This window comes from Schistocerca cancellata, chromosome 4 (assembly GCF_023864275.1).
Source record: "Schistocerca cancellata isolate TAMUIC-IGC-003103 chromosome 4, iqSchCanc2.1, whole genome shotgun sequence".
NCBI lineage: Eukaryota > Metazoa > Arthropoda > Insecta > Orthoptera > Acrididae > Schistocerca > Schistocerca cancellata.
The window spans coordinates 82,786,542-82,813,524 of record NC_064629.1 but is presented as its reverse complement, the minus strand read 5'-3'; the positions used below and the strand labels follow the sequence as shown (position 1 = coordinate 82,813,524).

General features: G+C 38.6%; 1 protein-coding gene and 1 non-coding gene across 2 annotated transcripts in view; one reads left to right on the top strand and one right to left on the bottom strand.

The window, feature by feature from the left end:
- The window catches only part of LOC126183871 (importin-13), a 190,990-nt gene that overhangs the window by 160,004 nt on the left and 4,003 nt on the right, over positions 1-26,983 (bottom strand). The window contains exons 2-4 of the mRNA XM_049926165.1: positions 8,192-8,359; positions 7,937-8,086; positions 7,086-7,158 (exon numbers count right to left, since the gene is read on the bottom strand). Coding sequence (XP_049782122.1) covers positions 7,086-7,158; positions 7,937-8,086; positions 8,192-8,359 — 391 coding nt within the window. The remainder of the gene's footprint in view (positions 1-7,085; positions 7,159-7,936; positions 8,087-8,191; positions 8,360-26,983) is intronic.
- Positions 14,549-14,623, top strand: Trnas-cga (transfer RNA serine (anticodon CGA)). Its single transcript has one exon. It is a non-coding gene; the product is annotated as a tRNA-Ser (tRNA).

Genomic DNA, 26,983 nt, shown 5'->3' with positions numbered 1-26,983 from the left:
CAGGAACCACACGTTTGTCTGGCCTCTCAACAGATACCCCTCCGTTGTGGTTGTACCTACGGTACGGCTATCTTTATCGCTGAGGCACGCAAGCCTCCCCACCAACGGCAAGGTCCATGGTTCATGGGGGGGAATGTTACCATATTTAACCAAAATATTGGTGGATTAAAGAAAAAAGCAGATTCTCACAAAAGTAAAGTAAAAAATATAATGTTACCATTTTTCACCAAAATATTCTGGGACTGAAGAATAAAGTAGATGAGCTCCTGGTTTATTTAGATGACATTGAATCTAATAATGTAATAGATATACTATGCCTGTCTAAGCATCACATTGTGTCTGATATGGAAAAGGTAAACATCAGTGGTTATAAACTAGCTGCATATATGAGTAGAGAGAATAAGGTGAGAGGAGGAGTTGCCATGTATGTCAAAAGTTATCACTGTGTAAAAAGCTTACATACAAAAAAGTTTGGTCTAGAGCAACATACAGACGCATGTGCCTGTCAACTTAAACTGAAGGAGGGCTCTTTTATAATTGTAACAGTATATGGATCCCCTTCAGGAAACTTTCATTTATTCCTGGAAAACTAGGATGCCTTGTTGTGCTATCTGTCAGACAGTGGAAAGCAAATTATTGTTTGTGGGGACTTCAATGTTGATTCACTGAAAGAGTGTAATAGGAAGAATGGCATGGAAGTCTTGCTTGGTTCTTTCAATCTGACATCTGTCATCAATTTTCCTACTCTGGTAGTAAAGGACAGCAGCACATTGATAGATGACACTTTTATAGACTAAGATATGTGTAAAAACAAATTCTTGTCCTGCTGAGAATGGCCTTTCTGATCATGGTGCTCAGATAGTTACAGTATATAACATAGCTCCATTCAGTAATTCAAAACTACCCTCCAAAGGTGTGCATTCAATTAATGATTCAACAATTAGAAATTTCAGGGAAAATCTTCAACAGTTATACTGGGACGAGGTGTACAAGGAACCCAATGCTAATTTAAAATATAACTTATTTCATGATACACTTGTAAGAGAATTTGAAAACTGTTTCCCCAAGAAAGTAGTTAAATCTAATTATAAGAAACCATGTAAAAAACCTTGGCTTACTAAAGGGATAAAAATATCTTGTAACCACAAAAGGGAACTGTATCTAACAACAAGAAAGAGCAATGACCCTGAAAAAGCCAAATATTATAAAAACTACTGTGCTACATTAAGGAAGGTTATTAAAAAGTCCAGAAGCATGTGTATCATGTCTGAGATTAATACCTCTGATAACAAAATCAAAACACTTTGGAATATTATTACAAGGGAGACAGGGCAACAAAGAGTACAGGACGACGGCATTACCATCAAAGCAAATGGAAACTTGGCAAACAACAAGCCGGAGGTCCAAAACATTTTGAATAATCATTTTTTAAATGTTGTAGAGAAAATAGGATCTAAATGTTCATTAGAAGAAGCAAGGCAGTTAATGGAAGAGGTCTTACCCACACCATTTCCACTCACCTCTCCTTCTGAAATTAGGAAGATAATAAACTCTCTCAATAATAAAACCTCACATGGAATTGGTGGCATTTCCAGCAGGATAATAAAAGCTTGTTCCCAAGAGATGTTTTAGACTAATATCAGTGTCCAATGAGAAGTTCAGGCAGGCAGGTGCTAAAGAGGACCAAAACTCACAATATTCTCACATCAGGAAAGTAAATAATAATGTTACCATGTTTAACCAAAATATTGGTGGATTAAAGAAAAAAGTAGATTCTCACAAAAGTCACATATGTAATAGCTCTCTGAAGCAGGGTATTTTCCCAGATAGACTGAAGTATGCCACTGTTAAACCACTGCATAAAAACGGGGATATGTCTGATGTCAACAACTACCGCCCAATCTCTCTTCTGACTGCATTATCCAAAATTCTTGAAAAAGAGGTATTGTATAGTAGCTTCACACCTTTGCAAAAATAAAGTTTTAACAAAATGTCAGTTTGGTTTCCAGAAAGGCTTTTCAATGAAAAATGCTATATATACTTTCACTAATGAAATATTAAATGCTCTGAGTAACCGGAAGTCACGTGTTGGGATTTTTTGTGATCTCTCAAAGGCTTTTGATTGTGTAAATCATGGAATACTTCCAGATAAGCTCAAATACTGTGGTATGAATGGGACAGCACTCAAATGGTTTAAATCATACCTAACTGGAAGAGTGCAGAAAGTTGAAATAAGCAGTTCACGTAATATGCAAAAAACTGGTGATTTCTCAAGCTGGGGAACAATCAAGAATGGGGTGCCGTAAGTTTCGGTCTTGGGTCCTCTGCTGTTCTTAATATATATTAATGACTTGCCATTCTATATTCATGAAGATGCAAAGCTGGTACTTTTTGCTGATGATACAAGTATAGCTAGCACATGCAACAGACAAGAATTAACTGGGGAAGTTGTAAACAATGTTTTTCAGAAAATCATTAAGTGGTTCTCTGCAAATGGGCTCTCATTAAACTTTGACAAAACAAAGTACATACAGTTCCACACAGAGAATGGAATGACACCATTAATAAATATAGACTTCGATCAGAAATCGGTAGCAAAGGTAGAATATTCAAAATTTCTAGGTGTATGCATTGATGAGGGGTTGAACTGGAAAAAACACGCTGAATATCTGCTGAAACATTTGAGTTCAGCTACTTATGCTAATAGGGTCATTGCAAATTTTGGCGATATACATCTCAGTAAATTAGCTTACCACGCCTATTTTCATTCTCTGCTTTCGTGTGGCATCATATTCTGGGTAACTCACCATTGAGTAAAAGAGTGTTCATTGCACAAAAGCGTGTAATCAGAATAATTGCTGGAGCTCATCCAAGATCATCCTGCAGACACTTATTTAAAGAGCTAGAGGTCTTCACTGTAGCCTCATACTATATATATATATTCACTTATGAAATTTGTTATAAACAATCTGAACGAATTCAAAAGTACATGGCTAAAACACTAGGAGAAAGGATGATCTTCACTACACAAGGTTAAATCTAACTTTGGCTCAGAAGGGGGTAAATTATGCTGCCACAAAAGTCTTTGGTCACTCCCCTAATAGCATCAAAAGTCCGACAGATAGCCATATAGCATTTAAAAGGAAATTAAAAGAATTTCTTAATGGCAAACTCCTTCTACTCATTAGACAAATTTTTGGATATAGTAAGTGGGTAATTTTCACAACCCCCACAAAAAAAAAAAAAATTTTAAAAAAATTTTAAAAAAATTTAAAAAAATTAAGTGTCATGTAATATTTTGTGTAATGTAATATCTTGTATAGACACCTTTTATTAACCTGACACATTCCACATCATTACGAAGTGTCGTATTCATGATCTATGGAACAAGTACTGATCTGATCTGATCTGGTCTAATCTAATCTAATCTAATCTAATCAATCTAATCTAACAGTTTCCTGAAGTTTTTCCAACACAAGTGGCCAGTATTGTCATACGTTCACCCTCCATTGCTAGTAGTGAACTGGAGTCAAGCCCATGGCCGGAGGTCATATGTACTTTTCACCCCAACATCTGAGGTCTTCTCCCTGCTCATTACCACTGTAGTTCTCCCCTTAATACTTGCAACAGTTGATCACTGCAGCACAGGAATCCACGATCCATTAACACTGAGGCTTTCTGTAGTAACCACAACCAACAGCGGGAACGCCTTGAGCAGCAGATCGGAGCCGCCAGGCGGGGAAGCTGCCGGCGGTGGAGCATGCACCACCAGGTAAACACAGGATGAGTCGGACGACAGACCAACGACAACTGACAACAACCGACCACGACCGACTATGAACGACACAACAAGGAAGTGATAAACAACGGAGGCTTGTGGAAACCACAACACCAAACACCAAACGTAAATCCACTCGGAACCAGAGCCAGGCAAATGTCAACAACGAGCAACAACCAGAACGCAGTACCGCCGAGATAGAAACGAAATCCAAAGTGAGTACCAGACTGGCTGGACTAGGGCAGAGCGGGTCCCTATATACGAAACCGGAGGGAGCGGCTATTGGCCGCGGTCTGCACGTGGTGTAGCGGTGGCGCCCTCGCTGTGCGGAATAGCCGCCGCGGAGGCGAAGCCCTCTATGGGCTGACCACGTCCAATTGTTCTGACGCGTGTTCGATTTCCGCGGCGGACGGTACTAGACTTTCTTCTTTCAAATGAATTTCTATGACTTTTCCTGAACAAGGGGACATGATAGCTCTTCTTCACAGCAAGAACCTAACTGCACCTAATTCTATTATGTGGTCTATCTCGCACAATGCATGCTCTGCCATGGACAATTCTCCACCTGTCCCAGCTTGCAGTACCATTTATGGACAGTAATGGATTGTCCAGTCATTCTAACACAGACTTTTCCCAAATGTACACAGCATACAGTACATCTCCGACATTGTAAGTGCTCCCTTCTGTCCTTTGCCAAGCTGAGACACTCCTTGACCTTCTTGGTCAGTTTGTAAATAATCCTTACACAGTTTTTGCGCCTTATACAGCCAATTCGGTTGATCACCCTGGAAACATATGGCAGAAAGGCTGTATCAGAATTTTTTCTTCTAATGTGTCAATTCACTGAGTGATAAGCTTCGTGACACTTCTTGTGCAACTGGCAGAGTATCAATTGCTCCTCAGCACACAGTCCAGGTGTTACATCTCACATCTGAGGTCCTGTGACTCAAATATTCATCTTGCATGCCGTGCAAGCACATTAATCATGCCTCATCTGATGAAGGTGTAAGCACGGGCTTCCACAGGCATTCTCACAATCAATAAAATTCTTCGGGGTATGTGATGAGTGAGTCAGCAAAACACCCTTGCATCAGTGGCTGATATGTCAGAGAATTTTACAGATTGGCAATGCAGCCACATATCCTGAAGAATATTTCTGACTTCTGGTGAAGAGTTCAAGTTCCATTGGTTGACAATACTGTTTGCATTCCAGTCACGATTTTTCACTATCAAATGAATTTAGTGTCTGAACTAATCTGTTTTATATGCTACACTGTTTAACAAGGATTCCGACAGTAGGTTTAATTCGCTCATTACTGGTGGCCAGATGCACTTGAATCTTCTCTGACTGAGACTGTATACTTGCGTAAATACCCGGTGGTTATAATTAAACTTTCCCTATTTAACATGTTTTAACATGGAAACTAATTCCAGTATGAGGACCAAACTTGGTACCATTAATGTCAAGGACATGGGGAAGAGAAATCATGCAGAATCAACCCAATTGCAACACTTTTAATGTGCTACTGAAGTACATCATACCATTACATAGTGGTACAAAAGGGGTTCAATATGGCACACATCAGTGTCCTGAAGAGACTGAAAGCACAGGGTTGCTTTCTGCACAGCAGAACAAAGCATGTCCACAGGTATGCTGGCTTCCTCTCTTGGTAATGCTGCACTTTAGATAGCACATGTGAATGTCCCCTTGGTAAACCCTGTCCTTCAGGTAGCCCCACAACCAGAAATCACAGGAAGTGAGATCAGGGGAATGAACCCACCAAGCATTTGGAAACGATCGGCTAAGAATTCGATCGTTTCCAAATGTGTTTCGGAGAAGCAGGTGGAACTTCACGAGCGATGTGCAGTGGGCCCCATCTTACATAAAAATTGTTGAGTTCAATGCATCTCTCTCCTGCAGGACGGGTATGACATGCTGGCAAAACATATTGCAGTAATGCTGGCCAGTCACACTGCACGTCTTTGGTCCTTGAGTGCTAACCTGTTCAAAAAGAATAGGCCAATGATTAATACAGCCGTGAAGCCACACCATACGGTGAAACATTCACCATACAGAGGAACTTCATGCACAATGACTGGAGGTGAAGATCCCCACACTCGGCAATTCTGTATGTTAACCTCATCCATCAGAGAAAAATGAGCTTTGTCTGTCCATAGGATGGTTCAGAGCCAGCCCTTGTCAACTTCAATCCTTGAGAGAAAGTGGAGAGCAAAGTCAACACCACGTCGTGCATACTGTGGTGCAAGCTGCTGTGCGATATGGATCTTGTACAGGTACCATTTGAAAATGGTTCGAAGCACCTCCCTTACAGTGGACCACAGAATGTTCAACAGTCGTAACACAGCATGTACATTACCTGATGATCATGAATTGCGCACAGAATTGTCTGCCATCAAAGCAGTGATTTCACCAACCACCTGTGGTGCAATCGGTTGTTGGTCTCTTCCTGGAGTGACTCCCAATTTTCCAGTTGATTCAAACATCTTCATCATGCTCCGCACAGCAGGTGGAGAAAGAGGACCCTTCCATAATTCTTTCAGCCAGCGATATTTTCGAAGTGCAGCTGCAGCATTACTGTTGTTTTGATAATAGAGCTTCACCAATAATGCCCTACTCCTTTTGTCCAAGCTCATGTTGACACATCAACAAGTGCACTGCAACTGGTCAGGTGTGTGAGACTATGAATCACGATGACTGACCACGGCACCTGGTAGTCGTAGTTGGAGCTGGATGATGGTGCTGTGACGCATAGAAATCATCCACCCCATACTCTGGACATTAATGCTACAAAGTTTGGTACTCGAATGGTAATTAGTTTCCATGTTACTATATGTTAAATCTTGGGAAGTTTAATTATAACCACCCGGTACTATGAACAACAAAATTTACAAACTATTGCAGGAGTCATGAAAAAACTATTAACATTCCCCAAAATATTTTCTCACATGATACAGGTGGAATATAACTATTGTACAACACTATAAATTGATAAAAGAAATGAATGAGTCAGTCCCACACATTCTAAGTACAATAAAACTATACATAAATTTACCCACTTTACAGTAAGCTACAAGAATACTCAAGTTCTGTCCAGTAATCATGTGCAAACACTGGTGATGACACACACACACAGAGGCCAATCTATTCATCAACATATTCCTTAACAAAAAAAAAAGAGGGCAAGGTAATTATGACTTATCTATGGAGAGTGTTCCCTGATATGTGGCTATTATTTCACAGCAAAGATAATACCTGAACAAAGTACTGATAGCCAAATGAACAAACCTCTATGAACACTATCACGAAGACATGCCAGTACAGCTCCTTTCTGTTGGGCACCAATACGAGAATTATTCAGCTGCAAAAGAGCACAACAAAATTCAGTTTCTCTGTATACAAAGACAAAATATGTATTATAAAGTGATCTCATACCTCACCAAAAAAACTTAATTAATGGTCTTCATCTGAAATGTTACACTCTCCTCCTTAAACCTAGTTCCCAAATTCTAACTTTAAAATTGCAGTGTTGAGGTGAGCTCTTATTATTTAACTTTTTTTTAAGAATCTAAATGAGAAAGGTAGCTGCACCGGAGACAAAAGTGATTACTAAATTCCACGAAAAATTACTCAGTAGCAAGATCACACCATTACAAATTTTCCTATTCTAATGTTAAACGTATATTCAAAACATCAAGGAGCATTTTAAATATTCTTAATACAGTTTGTTGCTGTGAATGAATCTAAATGCCATGTTATTAATAACTGAAATGATCAATATGCTGACTCTATCACAATTCAGGATTCATTTTACTCCAATGTTCGTGGAGTTGCATAATCAGTGTATACAAGTGTTAATGAGTATTACTGTTTTACCTATCAGCTAATAACATCACATCTGTTTTACTACATGCATCCATTTATTAATTTAAGTAATTACCACCTACCACTATCTTACTCTAACTGGAACGAATAAAGTAAGAACTGGTCCAGTACTTAAAGGTACCAAAAATCTAGAGAAATATAGAAAAAAATGAAACACAGGTAGTATATACAATGTAAAATGCAAGATATTTATCCAGTGCATCATGCAAAAATAATCGTGAAATCCACATAATTAAATATTTCTGCTGACGTACTTCATCTGGTAGCATGGTAAGAATTTCCATCAGAATCCAAGCGGTTCGTTCGGCTGGGACAGTTGTGGAAGGTGTCAGAAATGTCTGTATAAGTTCATTGATGGGATTGGGCCAATGCTCAGGCGTAACATTAATAATGTAAGCAGCCAGCTGTAACAAGTAATTACATTAATGAATTTCTATAACACTGTACTTAAATAAAGATGCAGCATAAATGTAAAGAAACACTAGTAACACAATATTTTTAACACTTACAGCTGCACAAAGCTTACTGAGAACTATTTTTGGACCACTGCAATGAGACGCAATGGAACCTAAAATCTGGTTCCTCAGAGGAGTATACTGATCAATAGGAATTTCATGCCACCACTTCACTATCTTCGAATGCAATGTAATAGCACCAAAAAACTGCACTTCCGTTAGCTGTAAAATGAAAATTAAATGTCTTAAAAACAACAATCACAATTTTTTGAAAGCAAAGGCAAAGTGAAAAAGTTAGTCATTTATTCTGAAAATATTTCTAAAGAACTAAATTACTTTGTATATTATTCATCACCTAATATAATGGATAGAGTAAGTGTAATGTTTATGAAATACACGTTTCTGGGTGTAGCTTGTACAAAATGTATTCTTCTTGTGCTTCACGCACAGCTTTCGGTAATAACAAAAGCTAGTGGTGAAATACACAGGACATGGCAGCTCATTTAATATGAGTAATTTCCACAGTATTTTTTTTCTTCATATTAAGGAACTTGTCCCCCCATGAACCATGGACCTAGCTGCTAGTGGGCTGGCTTGCGTGCCTCAGCGATACAAATCTTCATACCGTAGGTGCAATCACAACGGAGGGGTATCTGTTGAGAAACCAGACAAACATGTAGTACCTGAAGGGAAGCAGCAGCATTTTCAGTAGTTGCAGGAGCAATGTGGGTGACTGACTGATCTGGCCTCAAAACATCAACCAAACTGGCCTTGCTGTGGTAGTACTGTAAACAGCTCAAAGAAAATGGAAACTACAGCTGTAATCTTTTCCCTAATAGCATGCAGCTCTACTCTATGAGTTAATGATGATGGCATCCTGTTGGGTAAAATATCTCGAAGGTAAAATTGTCACCCATTCGGATTTCCGGGTGGGGACTACTCAGAAGGACGTCACCATCAGGAGGAGCAGGTACATTAGAAAATTTAAAAAGGGAAATGGATAGGTTGAAGTTAGATGTAGGGGGAATTAACGAAGTTTGGTAGCAGGAGGAACAGGACTTCTCGTCACGTGAGTACAGAGTTATAAATACAAAATCAAAGAGGGGCAATGCAGAAGTAGTTCTAATAATGAATAAGATAACAGGAATGTGAGTAAGATACTATGAACAGCATAGAGAACCTATCATCGTAGTCAAGACATACACTACACCCACACCCACCACAGTAGTACTGGTTAATATGCCAATTAGCTCCACAGATGATGATGATGAGACTGAAGAAATGTATGATAAGATAAAAGAAATTATTGAGATAGTTAAGGATATATGGTACTTATAAATGGTGGAAAAATCAAAATTCTTTATAGCTTTATTAAATTCAATAGTCTTTCCTGATTACATTGATATATACATTATAGGGTTTCAAATGAAAAATGACCTATATATACCAAATTTTAAAGTTACGGTCATGTATGCCACCACGCCCCCTTTTATTTCTGTTACAGAAACCAGTATTATTTCGAAAAGAACTGTGAACTATCTGTTTCCAGTGATTATACATATGATACATTGTATATGTTGGTACCAATGCAGGTTTCTAGTATCTGTAAACAATTATCTTTGCTAGTATTTACTTTTGTTTTGCTGAAGCAGTTTGTTCACGTGTTACTGAATGTTTGTTGCCCAAAACCTCCATATATTTGTGGAATAACATATCCTTTACTGTGCAATAAATATGAACTATGCCATGCATCAAGAAATTAAATAAAATGAAATTCTGTGGTAACCAGTTCACAAACAAAACAAGCCACACTGTTGAAAGTAACCTACGTATCAGTTCTTTAGGGAACATACTCCCACACGGCGATTCAAATTTTTGTGTTAACAATGACACTGTTTGTAGTGGATTAGTTGCTGTTGATGTGGGCACCTTATCTTCTTTGACAAAGGAAGTGGCAAAATGTAAACAATGTGATGGTGTAGGAAACAAAGTAGCAGGAAGGGTTTGGCATCAAAATTGGTTGTTCTGTGTAGATCATGCAATAAAATCTACCTCGAAAATGACTTTGAACATTGTGCATAATTCATATGATGTGAATTTGAAGTTATGAATGCAATCTGTGCAATAGGAAAAGGAAAAAAGGCTGCTCAAACATTTTGTGGTTTGATGGACCTTCCTCCTCCTACCAGTAGGCTCAGAAAGTACATAAAAATACTTTTAGGTGCCTTGACAGTTGTGTCTAAAGCATCTATGAAACGTGCAGTAGAAGAAACTGTAAATAAACCAGGGACATTGCTGTTGCACTTGATGGGACATGGCAACATCGAGGACATCGTTACTTGAATGGTGTTATAAGTGCTACTTCTCTGGAGAATGGAAAATTTGTTGATGTTGAGTGCTTATCTAAGTACTGCCACACCTGCCATGGTAACACTGAAGGACATATTGAACGTCAGTGTTCTAAGAATTATGATGGTTACAGTGGAGGTATGAAGTGTGATGGAGCTCTAAAACTATTTCACAGAGGTTGGTGCCTGTTTATAACATTAGATATACAAAGTACCTAGGCGATGGGGTCTCTAAAGCCTTCAATAAAATTAATGGGTTCAATGTTCATGGTGATACCTTGGTCACAAAACTTGAGTGTTGTGGACATGTGCAAAAGAGGATGGGTGCTAGATTCATTCGCAGTTTCCCGCAAGTTGTGTTTTTCATAATTCAGGTACAAATATTTCCTAAAGTTTATAAAGCATTGCTCTAATTTTTTTCTGTAACTTGCAATGGTCCATACTTATGTAGAAGACCTAAGCTTTATTGCAGAATCAACTAAATTATAGAAAAAATAACATTTTGTAAGGGAAAAATTATAAAAATTAAGATGAAAGACGTGATATTTTTTACCCTTGTAATATACATAATAGGCGGAATTAAATAGGTCTAGTGCCTCGGCCATCATGTAATGCATATCTGGTAAAAATTTGGTCTCTTTCAAATTTATAACATTGGATTAAATGGTACCTCAATTTGAGGAAGCATTACGGGAAAAATTGCAACAATTTCTTTGTAATTTTTTTTTTTTAGTAAGCCTTAACAGGTTCAAAAATATTCAAAACACTTGAAGTTTGCCAATGGCATTGAAATTCTGTCACAGGCAGCAAAGAACTTGGAAGAGCAGTTGAACAGAATGGACAGTGTCTTGAAAGGAGGATATAACGTCCAGAAAAGTGTTTCTGACGAAGAGAAATTTGTTAACCACAAACATAGATTTGTGTGTTAGTAAGTCTTTCCTGAATATATTTGTCTGGGGTGTAGCCACGGACAGAAGTGAAATGTGGATGACAAGCAGTTGAGAGAAAAAGAGAACAGAGGCTTTTCAACCGTGGTGCTAGGGAAGAATGTTGAAGATTAGATGGGTAGATCACATAACAAATGAAGAGTTACTGAATAGAGTTGGGGAGACAAGAAATTTGAGGCAAAACTTGACTAAAAGAATGGATTTGTTGATAGGATACATACTGAGACATCAAAGGAACACCAATTTAGTTTTGCAGGGAATTGTGTGTGTGTGGGAGGGGGCGGAGGGGGGGGGGGGGGGTAAAAATCGTAGAGGGAGACCAAGAGATGAATATGATAAACAGATTAAGAAAGATGTAGGTTGCAGTACTTACACAGAGATGAAGAGGCTTGCACAGAATATAGTAGCATGGAGAGCTGCGCCAAACCAGTCAACAACAATAAGGAACTTTTAAGACATTGAGTACTACGTGCTCTTTTGTTCTGAGGTTTTATGTATATAGACTAAAGGGGTGTGTGCAAATTTGTCCAAGGCTGGGAATCGAACCCAGATCTCCTGCTTACTAGGCAGGTGCGTTAGCCAAAAAGCCACCTTGGCACAGCAGTTCATACAACTGCACATATTACCCTGGCACACCTCCCTCCTTGATCCCAATTCTCACTGCCACCCCAGTCTACTTTAAATTCAACCTTACACACGAACAGAACTGCCGAGGCTCTCCACGTTCTGGAACAGCATCTCAGTATCGAACATAAATGGGGGATGAAGCCTGAAACCGAGGTGCAAATGAAATAACACAATTTCAGAGACTTTAATGGTCTCGTAAAGATATGATTTCATGTATTCTATTCCAGAACATGGAGAGCCTCGGAAATTCTGTTCGTTTGTAAGGCAGAACTGGGGCAGCAGTGAGAATTTGGATTGAGGATGGAAGTGTGCCAGGCTAATCCGTGCAGTTGTGTGAACCACTGTGCGAAGGTGGCTTAGTGGCTAATGCACCTGCCTAGTAACGAGGACACCCAGGTTCAATTCTCAGCCTTCGTACAAATTTTCACTCACTGCTTCAGTCTATATACACAAAATCATATCTGCACGAGACCAGTAAAGTCTCTGAAATCATGTCACTCTATCTGTATAAATATTTCATGAAATTTCGAAAACAGAGAGCAACATCCCTTATTTTTAGGGAGATAAAAGCAATTAAACTCAATGCACACTGCTTTTCCAAAAGGGATCTTGAAAACATAGTATTTGGACTCTTTCTCTAACTTGTCAATCACCATTCAAAGCTGAAAAGTATGATAAGATAAAAGAAATTATTGACCTATATATATACCAAATTTTAAAGTTACAATCATGTATGCCACCATGCCCCCTTTTATTTCTGTTACAGAAACCAGTATTATTTCGAAAAGCCCTTTTTCAGAAAGAGTTGCCAAATGTTTAAAAAAGAATAACACAAATGCTGCATTTTTTATCCTGCAGAATGTTGGTGCCAAATAGACTAAAGACTGTTCTCAAAAGTACATTGGGCAAATAAGCACAGGTTTTGATATTCACTTTAAAGAACATCTCAATGTGAGCAGTTTAAAATCTGCACTAACACCTCACTTATGTGATAATCAACATTCTATTTCAGATCTTCACAATAAAGAGAGAAGGAGAGGTGTCTGAAATGTGCTTGAGGATAAAGTCCATAAGACAGTCCCCGGATAATACTCTCAATAACCAAATGGAATTAAGGTATCAAGCTTTACTGACCAACTTTGACTATTTGAATTTTTGAAGTAAGGGTTCTCAACATCTAACTAGTCGGTTAGCTTATTACAGCTTTTTTTCTGTTAATATTCACGTTTACTCGGACTGCCGGTCCAAGTGTAGGTCATCTGATCCATTTATTGTATACACCATTTTAATGATTCAGAAATAAGTAGTTCATCTTAGAAACATTATTATATTAGTATTATTCTGGTTCAATTTTATGTAATACAGGGAGCTGAGTCTGATAGTTTGCACGGTGACAACAATTCCTCGGCAAAGCACTAGTAGCGCGCTTGTTTTATCTTCTGTGTTGCCCGTGTTACTTCAATTTCCTTAACCGTGTCAGTATCTGGATGGCAGACACTGCACACACTTCGACAACACACTGCACACTTGTAGCTCGTGTTGTCAGTTGCTGTGTTGGTAACAAAACACACGTAAGCGTGTCAGCTTTCGGTAAGTTTGAACAGCAGCATAAGCTTCTTCCTTTCCATCTTTGGTGGCCCCCAAAACAGTTAAAATAATTTTCAGTAGATTTCAATATATTAATTTCATTAGTTTTCATCACTAGATTTATTTTATTCTTCAATCACTTCAGGACCCAGTATTTACCAGGATAACATTTATGAGGGGCATTGTCTGTTTCTTGAAATATGCCAACAAGATCATATTTTAATCGGTAAAGTGATGACAGTTCATAATTTTGATACAAGTAAGTCCCATTTATGGCAGGTATTCCACGTTACATGGAGATGGCCCCATCTCTTTTTCATTTTAGTTATTGTTTCACTGTTTTTTAAACGAAGATCAGTTTCTGATCCCTAGTTCTGTTCTTTCATTTTTTAGACATGACAGACATCACTGATGATGGTTTTTATCAACTGAGGAGAGCTGATAACTTTGCTAGCCATACCAACTGTTACTCTGTGGCATTCTGTAACTACTACTTATATTATACGACACTGCATTTGTAAGTAACCTTCTTTTGGTATGAAACTATAAACTTTGTTTATTAAATATGTACAGGCTCGTTCTTTGTGAGACATACCTGGTTTCCCAACTAGATTAAAACTGTGTGCCGGACCGAGACGAAAGGCAAAGGTCCCGAGTTCGAGTCTCGGTCCGGCACACAGTTTTAATCTGCCAGGAAGTTTCATATCAGCGCACACTCCACTGTAGAGTGAAAATTTCATTCTAGAAACAACCCCAAGGCTGTGGCTAAGCCATGTCTCCGCAATATCCTTTCTTCCAGGAGTGCTAGTTCTGCAAGGCTCGCAGGAGAGCTTCTGTGAAGTTGGGAAGGTAGGAGACGAAGTACTGGTGGAATTAAAACTGTGAGGACGGGGCGTGAGTCGTGCTTGGGTAGCTCAGTCGGTAGAGCACTTGCCCTCGAAAGGCAAAGGTCCCGAGTTCGAGTCTTGGTCCGGCACACAGTTTTAATCTGCCAGGAAGTTTCATATCAGCGCACCGCTGTAGAGTGAAAATTTCATTCTCCAAACACAATATTATTCACAATTTTACAGCCGTCAGTGTAAAAGATGGCTGCACCCTGAAACTCCTGGAGAACTCAAAATAACAGATGCCAAAAGGTCATGGGATGACTAACACCTGGAGGACCTTGAAATAAATCAGTCCTGATTTGTGGCTTTGGCACCAATCAAGGACTGTGCATGAGAAAATACATGAAGCACATTCCAGCGAGGACAGGTGGAGATCCTAGCAGAGGGCTTCAAGGCACATTGCAACTGCTCGCCTAGCCACCAAATTCATGGAGGTGAGACTGTCACAAATGTAAATCCCTCATGGACAAGAGTTGCCAAGATGACAGGAAATCTAATTGACATCATCATTAACAGTGAAACTGTTTGGGCGCTAGTCGACTCGAGTTTCTTTTTCTGTAATGTCAAATGTTTACCATTACCAAATTGCGGGGTGTGTACTGTAAGACCTTCGGTACACACACCATCAGATTATTTGACTTGTCGCTCTAACGAAGTAGGCGAGTGTCAGTAATATGTCTCGTGGTCTTATCGTGGCGTGTTTATCTTCTGCCGTTAGGTCAGACGATAGAAACGCCACTTGCACGTTTAGAGTAGCAGATTGACAGTTACCAACTTTAAACAGAACTTGATTAATTTTCACACACATTTATTAAAATAATAACAATCATAAACCTTACTTAACTTGACTCTGGATGCTATCTACAATTGACAATCTGAAGTTCCTTTGGTCTTGGTACGTTAATCTTATTCTCACATATCTCTGATACTTGACAAAGTGTCTATACATTTATCTTCATGGCTATGTACAGGAATATGATAATCTCATTAGGCGCAGACTGAAACTTGACTACAGACTAATGTAGACTGACTAATCGGAGGTCTGTACACTCGTTATAATACCTCGAGCGTTCAGGTATCACCGCACGAGTGTGATCCGCGAGGAGAAAAGGTTCTATGTTAGCAGCAATCTCATCGGCTGCATTACATATTAATACACGGATCGGCGGAAGCAGAATTTGGTCCATCTCTAAGACAGCGCCATCTCGTAGTGCGGAGACGGACGAGCACTGCGCCTGCGCTGTTTTGCTCAGCGGGGCGCACTCTAGTGGGAAAATTGTGTACGCAGAACTATGTACACAACACAAATAAAGACGACTATCTTCCACAATGCAAAAGCAGTTGTGCTGAAGGTCACAAATGGGAAATACGTCCAGCTGATGGGAACATGTTGCAAGAAAAACTAACTATGACAGGACACAGCCCTCTGAATTTATCATTTTAACAGAATGTAACTATAAAGTTATTATTGGGTGGAACTTCTTGCAGGCATCACAAGCCTTCATAAGTGTGAAAGAAAAGAGCTCCAGACTGAAGAAGCCAATCCAACACGTACACAGAACAAAGATTGCTCTGGGGAGTTGTTTGCCACTGAGAACTTTGTTACCCACAGTTATCAATAAGGTGAGTTTCAGTCACCAATCTAGACGCACTGTTTAACTGTGAAGTTTTTGTTGACTGCAGAAAGCTACTCAGGCTCACAAAAGAAATATACATACCAAAGATGATCATAAGCACTGCAGGAAGTCAAGGGGAACTTTGGATCACTATGTGTCATGAGCAGCCACAACCCATCCCTAAAGGAATGTGTGGAAGAAGAGAAGAAAAACAATTCCAGGATGGGCAGTTCATTGCCGTCGACAAAGAATCATACTCCATTACCACTGTAGACAACACACTGGAAAAAGCTATCAAACTGCCAATAAGATCTGGCCCAAGCGAGGAACAACGTCGCTGTTAGCCACTGTGAGCCAATTCTTAGATGCTCTCAAATCCAGAGTGGAGAAAAGGTAAACCAAGTAGCCCATGGTAAAACACCGTATCATAATGCCAACTGAATAACACACAGTTAGGGAAGAGGTGGAGTGGTTTACTAGTTATTTGGAACTCCAATGTTACATGTGTTATGTGATAACTTAGGGAAACAGCATCCACGACCAGAAACAAAGTCAATATGCAATCGGTATGTCTGCTGGGGGACTTAACCGAGATGTAGAGGCGGCACGGCCAGTGGCTATTGAGTGTACAGAGTGCAGTAAAGTTGTGACACTCATTGGCACCAATAATGCCTCTCACTTGGGTTCTGAAGGCATCTTCAGTTCGTACAGGCAACTGGCAGAGTTAGTCAAGGTGGAGATCTGCTCCAACCTTGGTGTAAAGCTTCCAGACCAGCCATACCTATCTCTAAAAAGGCAATCCTTGGCCCAAATCCCATGGGCCTCATTGCCCATTGGCAATTACGGAAAAGCCTTTCCATTTGGTATGGTATGTAGATCTGTAAAGCATGGATAGCAAGCATTTCTTGTGAACTACTACTGTTCCGTGTATGAATTTCATTTAAAAATTGGTAGCATTTTTTTTAAAAAATACTACTAGTTTTTAAGTATAGTTGCATGGCATAGGACTAAAAAAGAATGTGTTCATTTATGTTAACACTAACCATATATACATATCCTGTACACTGATTTGTTGTTCTATCATTCGATAGAATCGTTCAAACAATCTCAGGAACATGTAACTAACTGTGTTTTGTAGGCCTGGAATTTTTTTATTGTCAAGTCACCTGTCACAACCACATTCACTAAAGAATTCACAATTTCTTAGAACTTCAGTTATGATTCATACAAGACTTTAGTTAATTCATGTTTGGTGACAGACTTATGAAATGTCTTTGCTCCCAATATTCCAAATGTACTCCTTTGACTCATATTTCAATGTTAACTCAATTTTATGTTGCCTGGTACATTCCATTTGAATACTGTATGCAAATACACCATCACCATTAATATCCTGTCATCTTTTGGAAAATGGCAACTCACTTCATTCTAATTCACAAGTGGGCCAGGTGTTCCAAAGGAGGTTGATCCAGGAGGGTAAGTTATGGAAAGCCAACTCATGATGGCTCAAATAGGATTTGAAGCTGACACCATCTCATTACAAGAGCTGTACTTGTATCAACCTGCATAGCAAAATCCTCATATCTGGCACATAGTGTCTGTGCTTTGCACCATAACAGTAAAAGAAAAAATAGGTAACTGGTTCCTCCATCATGCAAGGACAAAGGCAAAAAGAATTACAAAACAGTCATAATTAGATGCTCTTTTCCACAGCTCAGTGCATCCCATAATCAATCCATTCCCTTTGAGGCATTTAGTACAGGATATATTTATCCAACCATTCCTTATCTATCTGGATTGTTATGTGTAATCTCATAGGGGCTTATAAGATAACCACTTCAGAATTTAGTAATATTTGGTACATGAATACCTACATGTTTCAACAGTGTAACTGCCAAATAGCACTGGCCTAACTCAGACCACTTTTGATAAAGTCAGGTTTGAAGATTCAAGGGTGTGTGCAAAGTTATTTGTCAAATTCTCTATTTTGGGAGATCTACTACTTAGTAATGAGTTGACCTACAGACCTGAATACTTTTACGCATCTAGTACGTAGGGCACTAAACTGATACAATGTATAAAAGTAGGATACATGATTCAGATTTTTTATGAAAAATGTTGAGAAAAATACTTTTTCCATGCTATGCTTTAAATTCCAGATTTTTTTTAAAAAACATAACTTTGTATAGAAAAATCGTACAGACCTTAGCTTGTGCACTATAACTCTTTAGTCCTAATCTTAAGTATAAATAATAATGAAAGGCATTTGGCACTGCAATTAATAGTTCTTACCTTCACGTAAAGATGACTCCATTCGCAAAAAACATTAAATTTGAGGAACTTCAAAGTCCTCTGAGGGTATGTAGACAATTGAATCTCAATCTGATTTTTTGCTGAAATGTTTACATATCTGGTAGCAATCTTTGGAGCAAAGAAGAATATCCTAACACATTTTATCCAATGCCAAAGAATAAAATGAAAAGTCTCTTACACACACCACCCACATTCAATACTATATGGAACTGGTAAATATAAACCATGTGTATTTCTTGAAACACTGTTCCCAAAATATTTGTGGTTGACCTTTAGGTCAGAACTGTAAACCGATGAGAGCTGATAACAGTTAACGACCATTTTGCTTAATGTATATTGTTGTATTTCACTGTAAAATCACTTTCCAGTGTATAGAATTACATGAGACAGCTTGGGTAAACAAATGTAGAGAGATATCCTTATATAGGAAGAGGAGTCAGAAGGATGCTGTCTATCACCGAGTCTCTTCAACATGTATGGAGAATGGCTGGCAAGATAAGCTTTGAAAGGATGTGGAAACTTCAGGGTAGGACGATGACTCAGCAGCACCATCAAGTATGCAGATGACCTGGTGGTGCTTGCCGAAAATTAAAGACAGGTGCAACACACGTTGAATCAGTTGGTGGAAACTGATAAGACATGGAAATCAAAATCAAGAAATCAAAGTGATGCGGATATCAAAACAGGAGAAACCTTTGAGGATAACTGCCAGCAATCGAGATCAGCAGAATGTGATGCATTTCATTTCAAGTACATGGGAAAATTGCTGACAAAAGTTACCCTCTGCAAGAAACGGAACTTGAGCAAGAGTCACCATGGCAAAGGTGCCTGCTCAACAGCAAGTTGAGCTTGATATTAAAGAAGAAACTGGTGAAGTGCTACATCTGAAGGATTTCACTATACTGAGACATGTGGACCATGAGGAACATGGAGAACAAATACCTGGGAAGGTTTGAAATGTGGTGCTGGAGAAGAATAGAGAAGATCAAGTGGACAGATCAGGTGACAAATGACTATGTACTGAGACAAGTAGTAGAGAAGAAAACTATTCTGAATACAATTCTTCAGAGAAAGGTCAACTGGATCGGACACATGTAATAATGAGAGACATTAATGATTTTTTTACATATATACCAGTGTATATAGAGAGAAAAATTCTGAAAGGAATAGTTTCGTAAACAAATTCAAATACAAAGAAGGAAATTGTATTTTTAAAACTCTTCCATCTTGCATATAACATTGTTTTCCTTGATATCTTGATCAAAAAGTTAACTAAGGTAAGAGATACGATTTTTTCGAAGTCAAGTTTATACAAACATGCACTGTGGTTTTGTATTTCTGTGGCACCCACTGGAGAAGGGGTATTTCCTACTGAGCTATGGAAGGAATTGTGACTCAGCAGGAAACATGTAGTTAATTTCAGCATCTTTAAATTCATGTGATAACTAGGAAATGTGTCCTATGTACCAGTTTTGATTGTATTTAAAAGCCACATACTGTTCCACTTGCAGCTGTTCCAACAAAGCTTTTCCATGAGTTGCCATAGCAAGTGGTCCCACTTGCATCTCTTGAAAGTCTCTTCATCAGAAATGTATTAGAGTAGTGACTAGAAGTACACAGTAAGACCACGTTCCTGCAAATGTCCTCACTGTACCTGCTTTTGAAGAAACCTTCATATGATTTGATCCACTGTGTCGAAACAAAGAACATATAAATGCCGATATAAATGCCGTGTATTTTGTGGGGTTCCACATAAACAGTGTAAAACATTTTCCTGTTGTATTGGAGCTCCTCACTCAAAAATGTGTAAGTTCAATTTGCATTGAACTGATTACGTTTTAACCCTTGCTCCCCCTTCGTGGAGTACGGTCGGAGTAGCAGCTACTTTTGGTGTGAAAGAGCACATGGTACATATAGCAAGAAAAGTTAAAGGCAATAGTGGTGTAATTGCTTCCCCAGAATGCAGGAGTGGTCAAAAGACAGTAACCTGAAACTGTGAAACAAGCCATAATGGTGCTTTATGAAAATGATAATTTTTCAAGACTTTGTGCAGGAAGGATCACTTGCAGAAAAGACTTATTTTAGTTTACGTGAAAGAGTTGCACACATAATATAGGGCATTAAGATGTTCTTTGTTTCTTCACAGGCAGTCAAACAGTATGAAAGTTTTTCAGAACAGAAGAGCACGATTACAGCACGCTTTTCTAGTCATCACTGTTAGCACCTTTCTAGTGAACAGACTTTCAACAGATGCAAAGGGGGCCACTGTTACTATTGCGGCTTGCGAAAATGCTCTGTTGGAACCGCTGCAAGTGGGGCAGTAAGTGTCTTTCAAATATGATGAAAGCTGGTACACAGGGCACATTTTACAGTTACCACATGTATTTAAGGATGTTGAGATTAACTGCATATCTTCTGCTGAATCACAATTCCTTCCATGGCCCAGTAGTAGAAAAGATGCTATTTGGGTCTCTTCTAAAATGTTATATGTAAGGCAGATGTCCCACCATTACAAAGTCACAGCACACAGGTGTTAACTTGACAGTTAGTTCTTTGAAAAGGTTGTATCTCTTACATTTAAGTGAACATATTTTGTTTTTTGTTCAAGATGTCAAGGAAAACAGTGTTATATACAAGATGGAAGAGTTTGAAAAATACAGTTTCTTTCTTTGAATTTGTTTCTGAAACTGTTCCTTGCATTTTTTTTTTTTTTATTTCTATAAACACCACTATATACATCAAAAATTATTTATCTCTCATTATTGCTTGCATCTTTTCTTTTATGTTACTGAAGCTGTCTCTTTAATTTACATCTACATCTACATCTACATTTATACTCCGCAAGCCACCCAACGGTGTGTGGCGGAGGGCACTTTACGTGCCACTGTCATTATCTCCCTTTCCTGTTCCAGTCGCGTATGGTTCGCGGGAAGAACGACTGTCTGAAAGCCTCTGTGCGCGCTCTAATCTCTCTAATTTTACATTCGTGATCTCCTCGGGAGGTATAAGTAGGGGGAAGCAATATATTCGATACCTCATCCAGAAACGCACCCTCTCGAAACCTGGCGAGCAAGCTACACCGCGATGCAGAGCGCCTCTCTTGCAGAGTCTGCCACTTGAGTTTGTTAAACATCTCCGTAACGCTATCACGGTTACCAAATAACCCTGTGACGAAACGCGCCGCTCTTCTTTGGATCTTCTCTATCTCCTCCGTCAACCCGATCTGGTACGGATCCCACACTGATGAGCAATACTCAAGTATAGGTCGAACGAGTGTTTTGTAAGCCACCTCCTTTGTTGATGGACTACATTTTCTAAGGACTCTCCCAATGAATCTCAACCTGGTACCCGCCTTACCAACAATTAATTTTATATGATCATTCCACTTCAAATCGTTCCGCACGCATACTCCCAGATATTTTACAGAAGTAACTGCTACCAGTGTTTGTTCCGCTATCATATAATCATACAATAAAGGATCCTTCTTTCTATGTATTCGCAATACATTACATTTGTCTATGTTAAGGGTCAGTTGCCACTCCCTGCACCAAGTGCCTATCCGCTGCAGATCTTCCTGCATTTCGCTACAATTTTCTAATGCTGCAACTTCTCTGTATACTACAGCATCATCCGCGAAAAGCCGCATGGAACTTCCGACACTATCTACTAGGTCATTTATATATATTGTGAAAAGCAATGGTCCCATAACACTCCCCTGTGGCACGCCAGAGGTTACTTTAACGTCTGTAGATGTCTCTCCATTGAGAACAACATGCTGTGTTCTGTTTGCTAAAAACTCTTCAATCCAGCCACACAGCTGGTCTGATATTCCGTAGGCTCTTACTTTGTTTATCAGACGACAGTGCGGAACTGTATCGAACGCCTTCCGGAAGTCAAGGAAAATGGCATCTACCTGGGAGCCTGTATCTAATATTTTCTGGGTTTCATGAACAAATAATGCGAGTTGGGTTTCACACGATCGCTGTTTCCGGAATCCATGTTGATTCCTACATAGTAGATTCTGAGTTTCCAAAAACGACATGATACTCGAGCAAAAAACATGTTCCAAAATTCTACAACAGATCGACGTCAGAGAGATAGGTCTATAGTTTTGCGCATCTGCTCGACGACCCTTCTTGAAGACTGGGACTACCTGTGCTCTTTTCCAATCATTTGGAACCTTCTGTTCCTCTAGAGACTTGCGGTACACGGCTGTTAGAAGGGGGGCAAGTTCTTTCGCGTACTCTGTGTAGAATCGAATTGGTATCCCGTCAGGTCCAGTGGACTTTCCTCTGTTGAGTGATTCCAGTTGCTTTTCTATTCCTTGGACACTTATTTCAATGTCAGCCATTTTTTCGTTGGTGCGAGGATTTAGAGAAGGAACTGCAGTGCGGTCTTCCTCTGTGAAACAGCTTTGGAAAAAGGTGTTTAGTATTTCAGCTTTACGCTTGTCATCCTCTGTTTCAATGCCATCATCATCCCAGAGTGTCTGGACATGATGTTTCGAGCCACTTACTGATTTAACGTAAGACCAGAACTTCCTAGGATTTTCTGTCAAGTCGGTACCTAGTATTTTACTTTCGAATTCACTGAACGCTTCACGCATAGCCCTCCTTACGCTAACTTTGACATTTACAGTAACAGAACAAGGATATATCACCAGATTTGTTCACCCAAGTTACCTCCTGTAACTCTTAAGACTAAAAAACATTTAACAGTTAAAGTAAGTTAGTTAGTATCATGTTCCACAGATAATTTTGCACTATAAATAGCAATCATGTGGAATGAGTCCTTTTACATTCAAATTGCCAATTAATTTGTAAATATTGTTACATGCTGAACATTTCTATGTTTTCTTAATACACAGATGTGAGTTAGTAATTCCTACCCACCACTTTTTAGACATTACTGCAATATAAATTGTTCTAAAGAACAAAGGAGTTGTCAAGGAGAAACTTTCTCTGTTCATTTTCAATTTTTTTTCTTCTGTCTGTCAGACATTTTATATCACTGTGTAAGTGATCAAAAATTTTGGTTGCCACACTGTGCATGGCTTTCTGTGCTTAAGACAACCTTAATGTGGAGTAATAAATGTCATTTTTTCCTTCTGCTATTGTGATTATGTACATCACTGTTCCTTTTGAAATACAGTGTATTATTTACAACAAACTCCAGGAGCAAATAAGTCTACTGTGATGCCGTAGTCGGAATGCCCAACTCCTTAACAATATGTCTACAAGGTGATCATGGGTGAGCATCACATATTATTCCTACAATATGTTTTTGAGCAATGAAGACTTACTTTATTACAGATGAGTGCCCCAGAACATTATTCCATATGGCACTACTAAACGATTTGTCTCTCCCCAAGATTTGCTAAGATTCTAAGTGAAACTGTGGCTGAACTAAGAATTTTGAAGTTTCCACCCTATTTATTATCTCCTCACCATGTGTAATATTTATCATTGTTGTAGTACCCCTAGATGTGTGGAAGTGAATTTGTCGTGTCTTTTTAAAATTAAGCATGAGACCAGTCGCAGAAAACCAATCAATGTTACTTTTCAGAACTTTATTTACCATTTCTTCTGTTTCAGTATGTGTGCTTGGATTGAATACATTACTGGTGTCACCTGTAAAAAGAACTAACTCTAACAGTTGTATATTAGATGGGAGATTGCTTACATATATGAGAAACAACATTGGACCTTATAGAGTGAGCCTTGGGGAACCCCATAGTGATTTCTCCCCAGTCAGAATTAGGTTCCCCATTTATATATGTTCAATTAGTGAGTACAACTTTCTACATTCTTTTGGTTCAATATGACATTATCCATTAACTGGCTATACCATCAATCCCCATAAAATGTTAATTTATCTAGGAGAATACTGTGATTCACATAGTCAAAATGCCTTAGATATGTTGCATAAAATACCAACCAGCAATATTTTAATATTTAATGCTTGTACGATCTGGTGAGTGAACATGTAAAATGGTACTCTCAGTAGAGCAACCCTTCTGAAACCCAAAGTGCAATTTGCTGAGGCTATTATTCTAGTTAAGGTGAGGTACTATCCCAGAATATATCATCTTCTCACAAATTTTGGAAAATGATGTCAGTAGTAAAACAGGTCAGTAGTTATTGACATGTCTCTAATCATCTCTCTTAAAGAGGGGTTTAACAATGGCATATTTCAGTCTCTCTGGAAAACTGCTTTGAGTTAGTGATGCATTACATACCCCCGATAAGACTGGGCTTTTTGCATCGAAACAAATCTTTAGTACTCTGTTGGAAACACCATAAAATCAGATGAGCTTTTATTTTTGAGAGAATGTACAATTTTCTTAATTTCTGATACAGCCATATGACTTAATTTTATGAAAGTTACTTTTTCAACATATTGCTGTGATTTTCCTCTTGAATTTTACTAGAGTTAAGAAAAGATTATTAAATATATTTACTACCTGTGACTCATCATTTACAGCCCTCCCATTCAGCTCAATAGTGATGTTATCCTGTTCTGTGATTCTGTGGCTAGTTGTCCTGTCTCTCACTTCATTACATTCCATATAGCCTTAAGCCTATTGTAATTAGATTTCTAGCATTATGTGCATGTTCCTTGATTTATTAATAACCTTTCTAAGTAATTTTGAGTAGTTTTTGAAGTATGCTACTGCTGCAAGATCTCTACTTCTTATTGGTGACAGATACATTTCCCTTTTCCTTTCATAAAGTACTTTGATTCCTCTAGTAATCCATGGCTTTTTACATGGATGTTTAACGTCCTGTCTAATTAGCTTATACAGACAGCTATTTTAAAATGATGATGGTGCTGGTGGTTGTTGGGATGTTTAAGGGGGACTAAACAGCTAAGGTCATCAGTCCCCCATAAAATGATGATATGAATTTATCATTGCATAGATTAAATTTTATGTTAGTATTTGGTTCACCATAAATTACATCCAAGGTCATCTCTTGTAAAGTAATCTTAAAACCATTTGTCCTGGAGTCGCCAATTATTCTAATTGGGTCCCACTGACGAGTAGTATCCATATTGTACCTACATCTGTATAGTTACTCTGCATCACACGTAAGTGCCTACCAGAGGGTTCATCAAACTGCCTTCACAAGAATTCTCTATTATTCCACTCTCGAACGGCGCACGGAAAAAAAGAACGCCTATATCTTTCTGTGCGAGCTCTGATTTCCCTCCTCCTATTATGATGATCATTTCTCCCTATGTAAGTTGGCGTCAACAAAATATTTTTGCATTCGGAGGACGAAGTTGGTGATTGAAATTTTACAAGATGATCCCAAAGTAACGAGAAACACGTTTGTTTTAATGATGTCCATCCAGTATGATCTCCACGACACGCACCGCTATTTCTTGATAACACAAAACATGATGCCCTCCTTTGAACTTCATGATGTACTCAACTCTATTTGGTAAGGATCCCACAGGGCAATACTCCAAAGAAGACAGACACGCATAGTGTAGGCATCTCTTTAGTAGGCCTTGTGCATCTTCTACGTGTTTTGAAAATAAAACACAGCCTTCACTTTGCCTTCCCCACAACTTTTCTGTGTGTTATTTCTAATTTAAGTTGTTCGTAGGCACTGTGTTATTCATCCTAACTGTGCATCCTAATCAGATTGGACATTTGTTATTTGGTGAAACGTCTTTTTCTTGCTCTGAGCTTCACTAGAGGAAACATTATCAGTCAGGGTCCAACTGTCTTTATCCACCTGTATTGGAAAGATAATTACTGAGAACAAATTGTAGGATCCAAATAAGGTTTCCAGTGCATTTTTCCTATCATAATCCCTGAGAACATAAACACTGAAGTCACCACATACTATTAACCGCTTGCTGCTGTCGCACTGCACAGTAGGGAATGCAGATTCCTCAGAATAGTTCAAAATTTCCCAGTGGGGATCTATATACAGTTACAATTAAAACTGAACTATTTATCAGTATTAATTCACAAGCACAAATTAATTGTGCTAATCACTACAAAATCTACTTTTCTCAATGTTTTGGAACTTGTGTTCTGGCTTAATACATGTAACAACGCCTCCTTTTCCCATTATAGTTCTGCATGAGTAAGCTGCTAGAGTGTAATCTTTTATATGTAACCTATCTAACCCTGTGTTTATGTTGTGCTCACATAGGCACAGGATATCTATCTCTTCAGAGCTCTCTAAATTTTTCAGACAAGAAGTTCTTCTACTGCATTACTCAATTTTATAATATTTTGATGAACTAAGCTAACCTTATTTTTCTATGCATTATTATGCATTTTTTTGTGTTGCTCTGTATTCTGACTTCTTTCAAACACAGTGTCTTAATCCTGATCATTTTATTCTTTGCCAATGAATAAAGTTCGGTAGGATATTCTTCTTTACTCCTACATCCAACAGATGTGCCAACATTTAGGCAAGAAATCAAGCTCAGATTCAATTATCTACATACCTCCACTGGACTTTGAAGTTTGGCAAATTTGAGTTTTTTTTTTCCAATG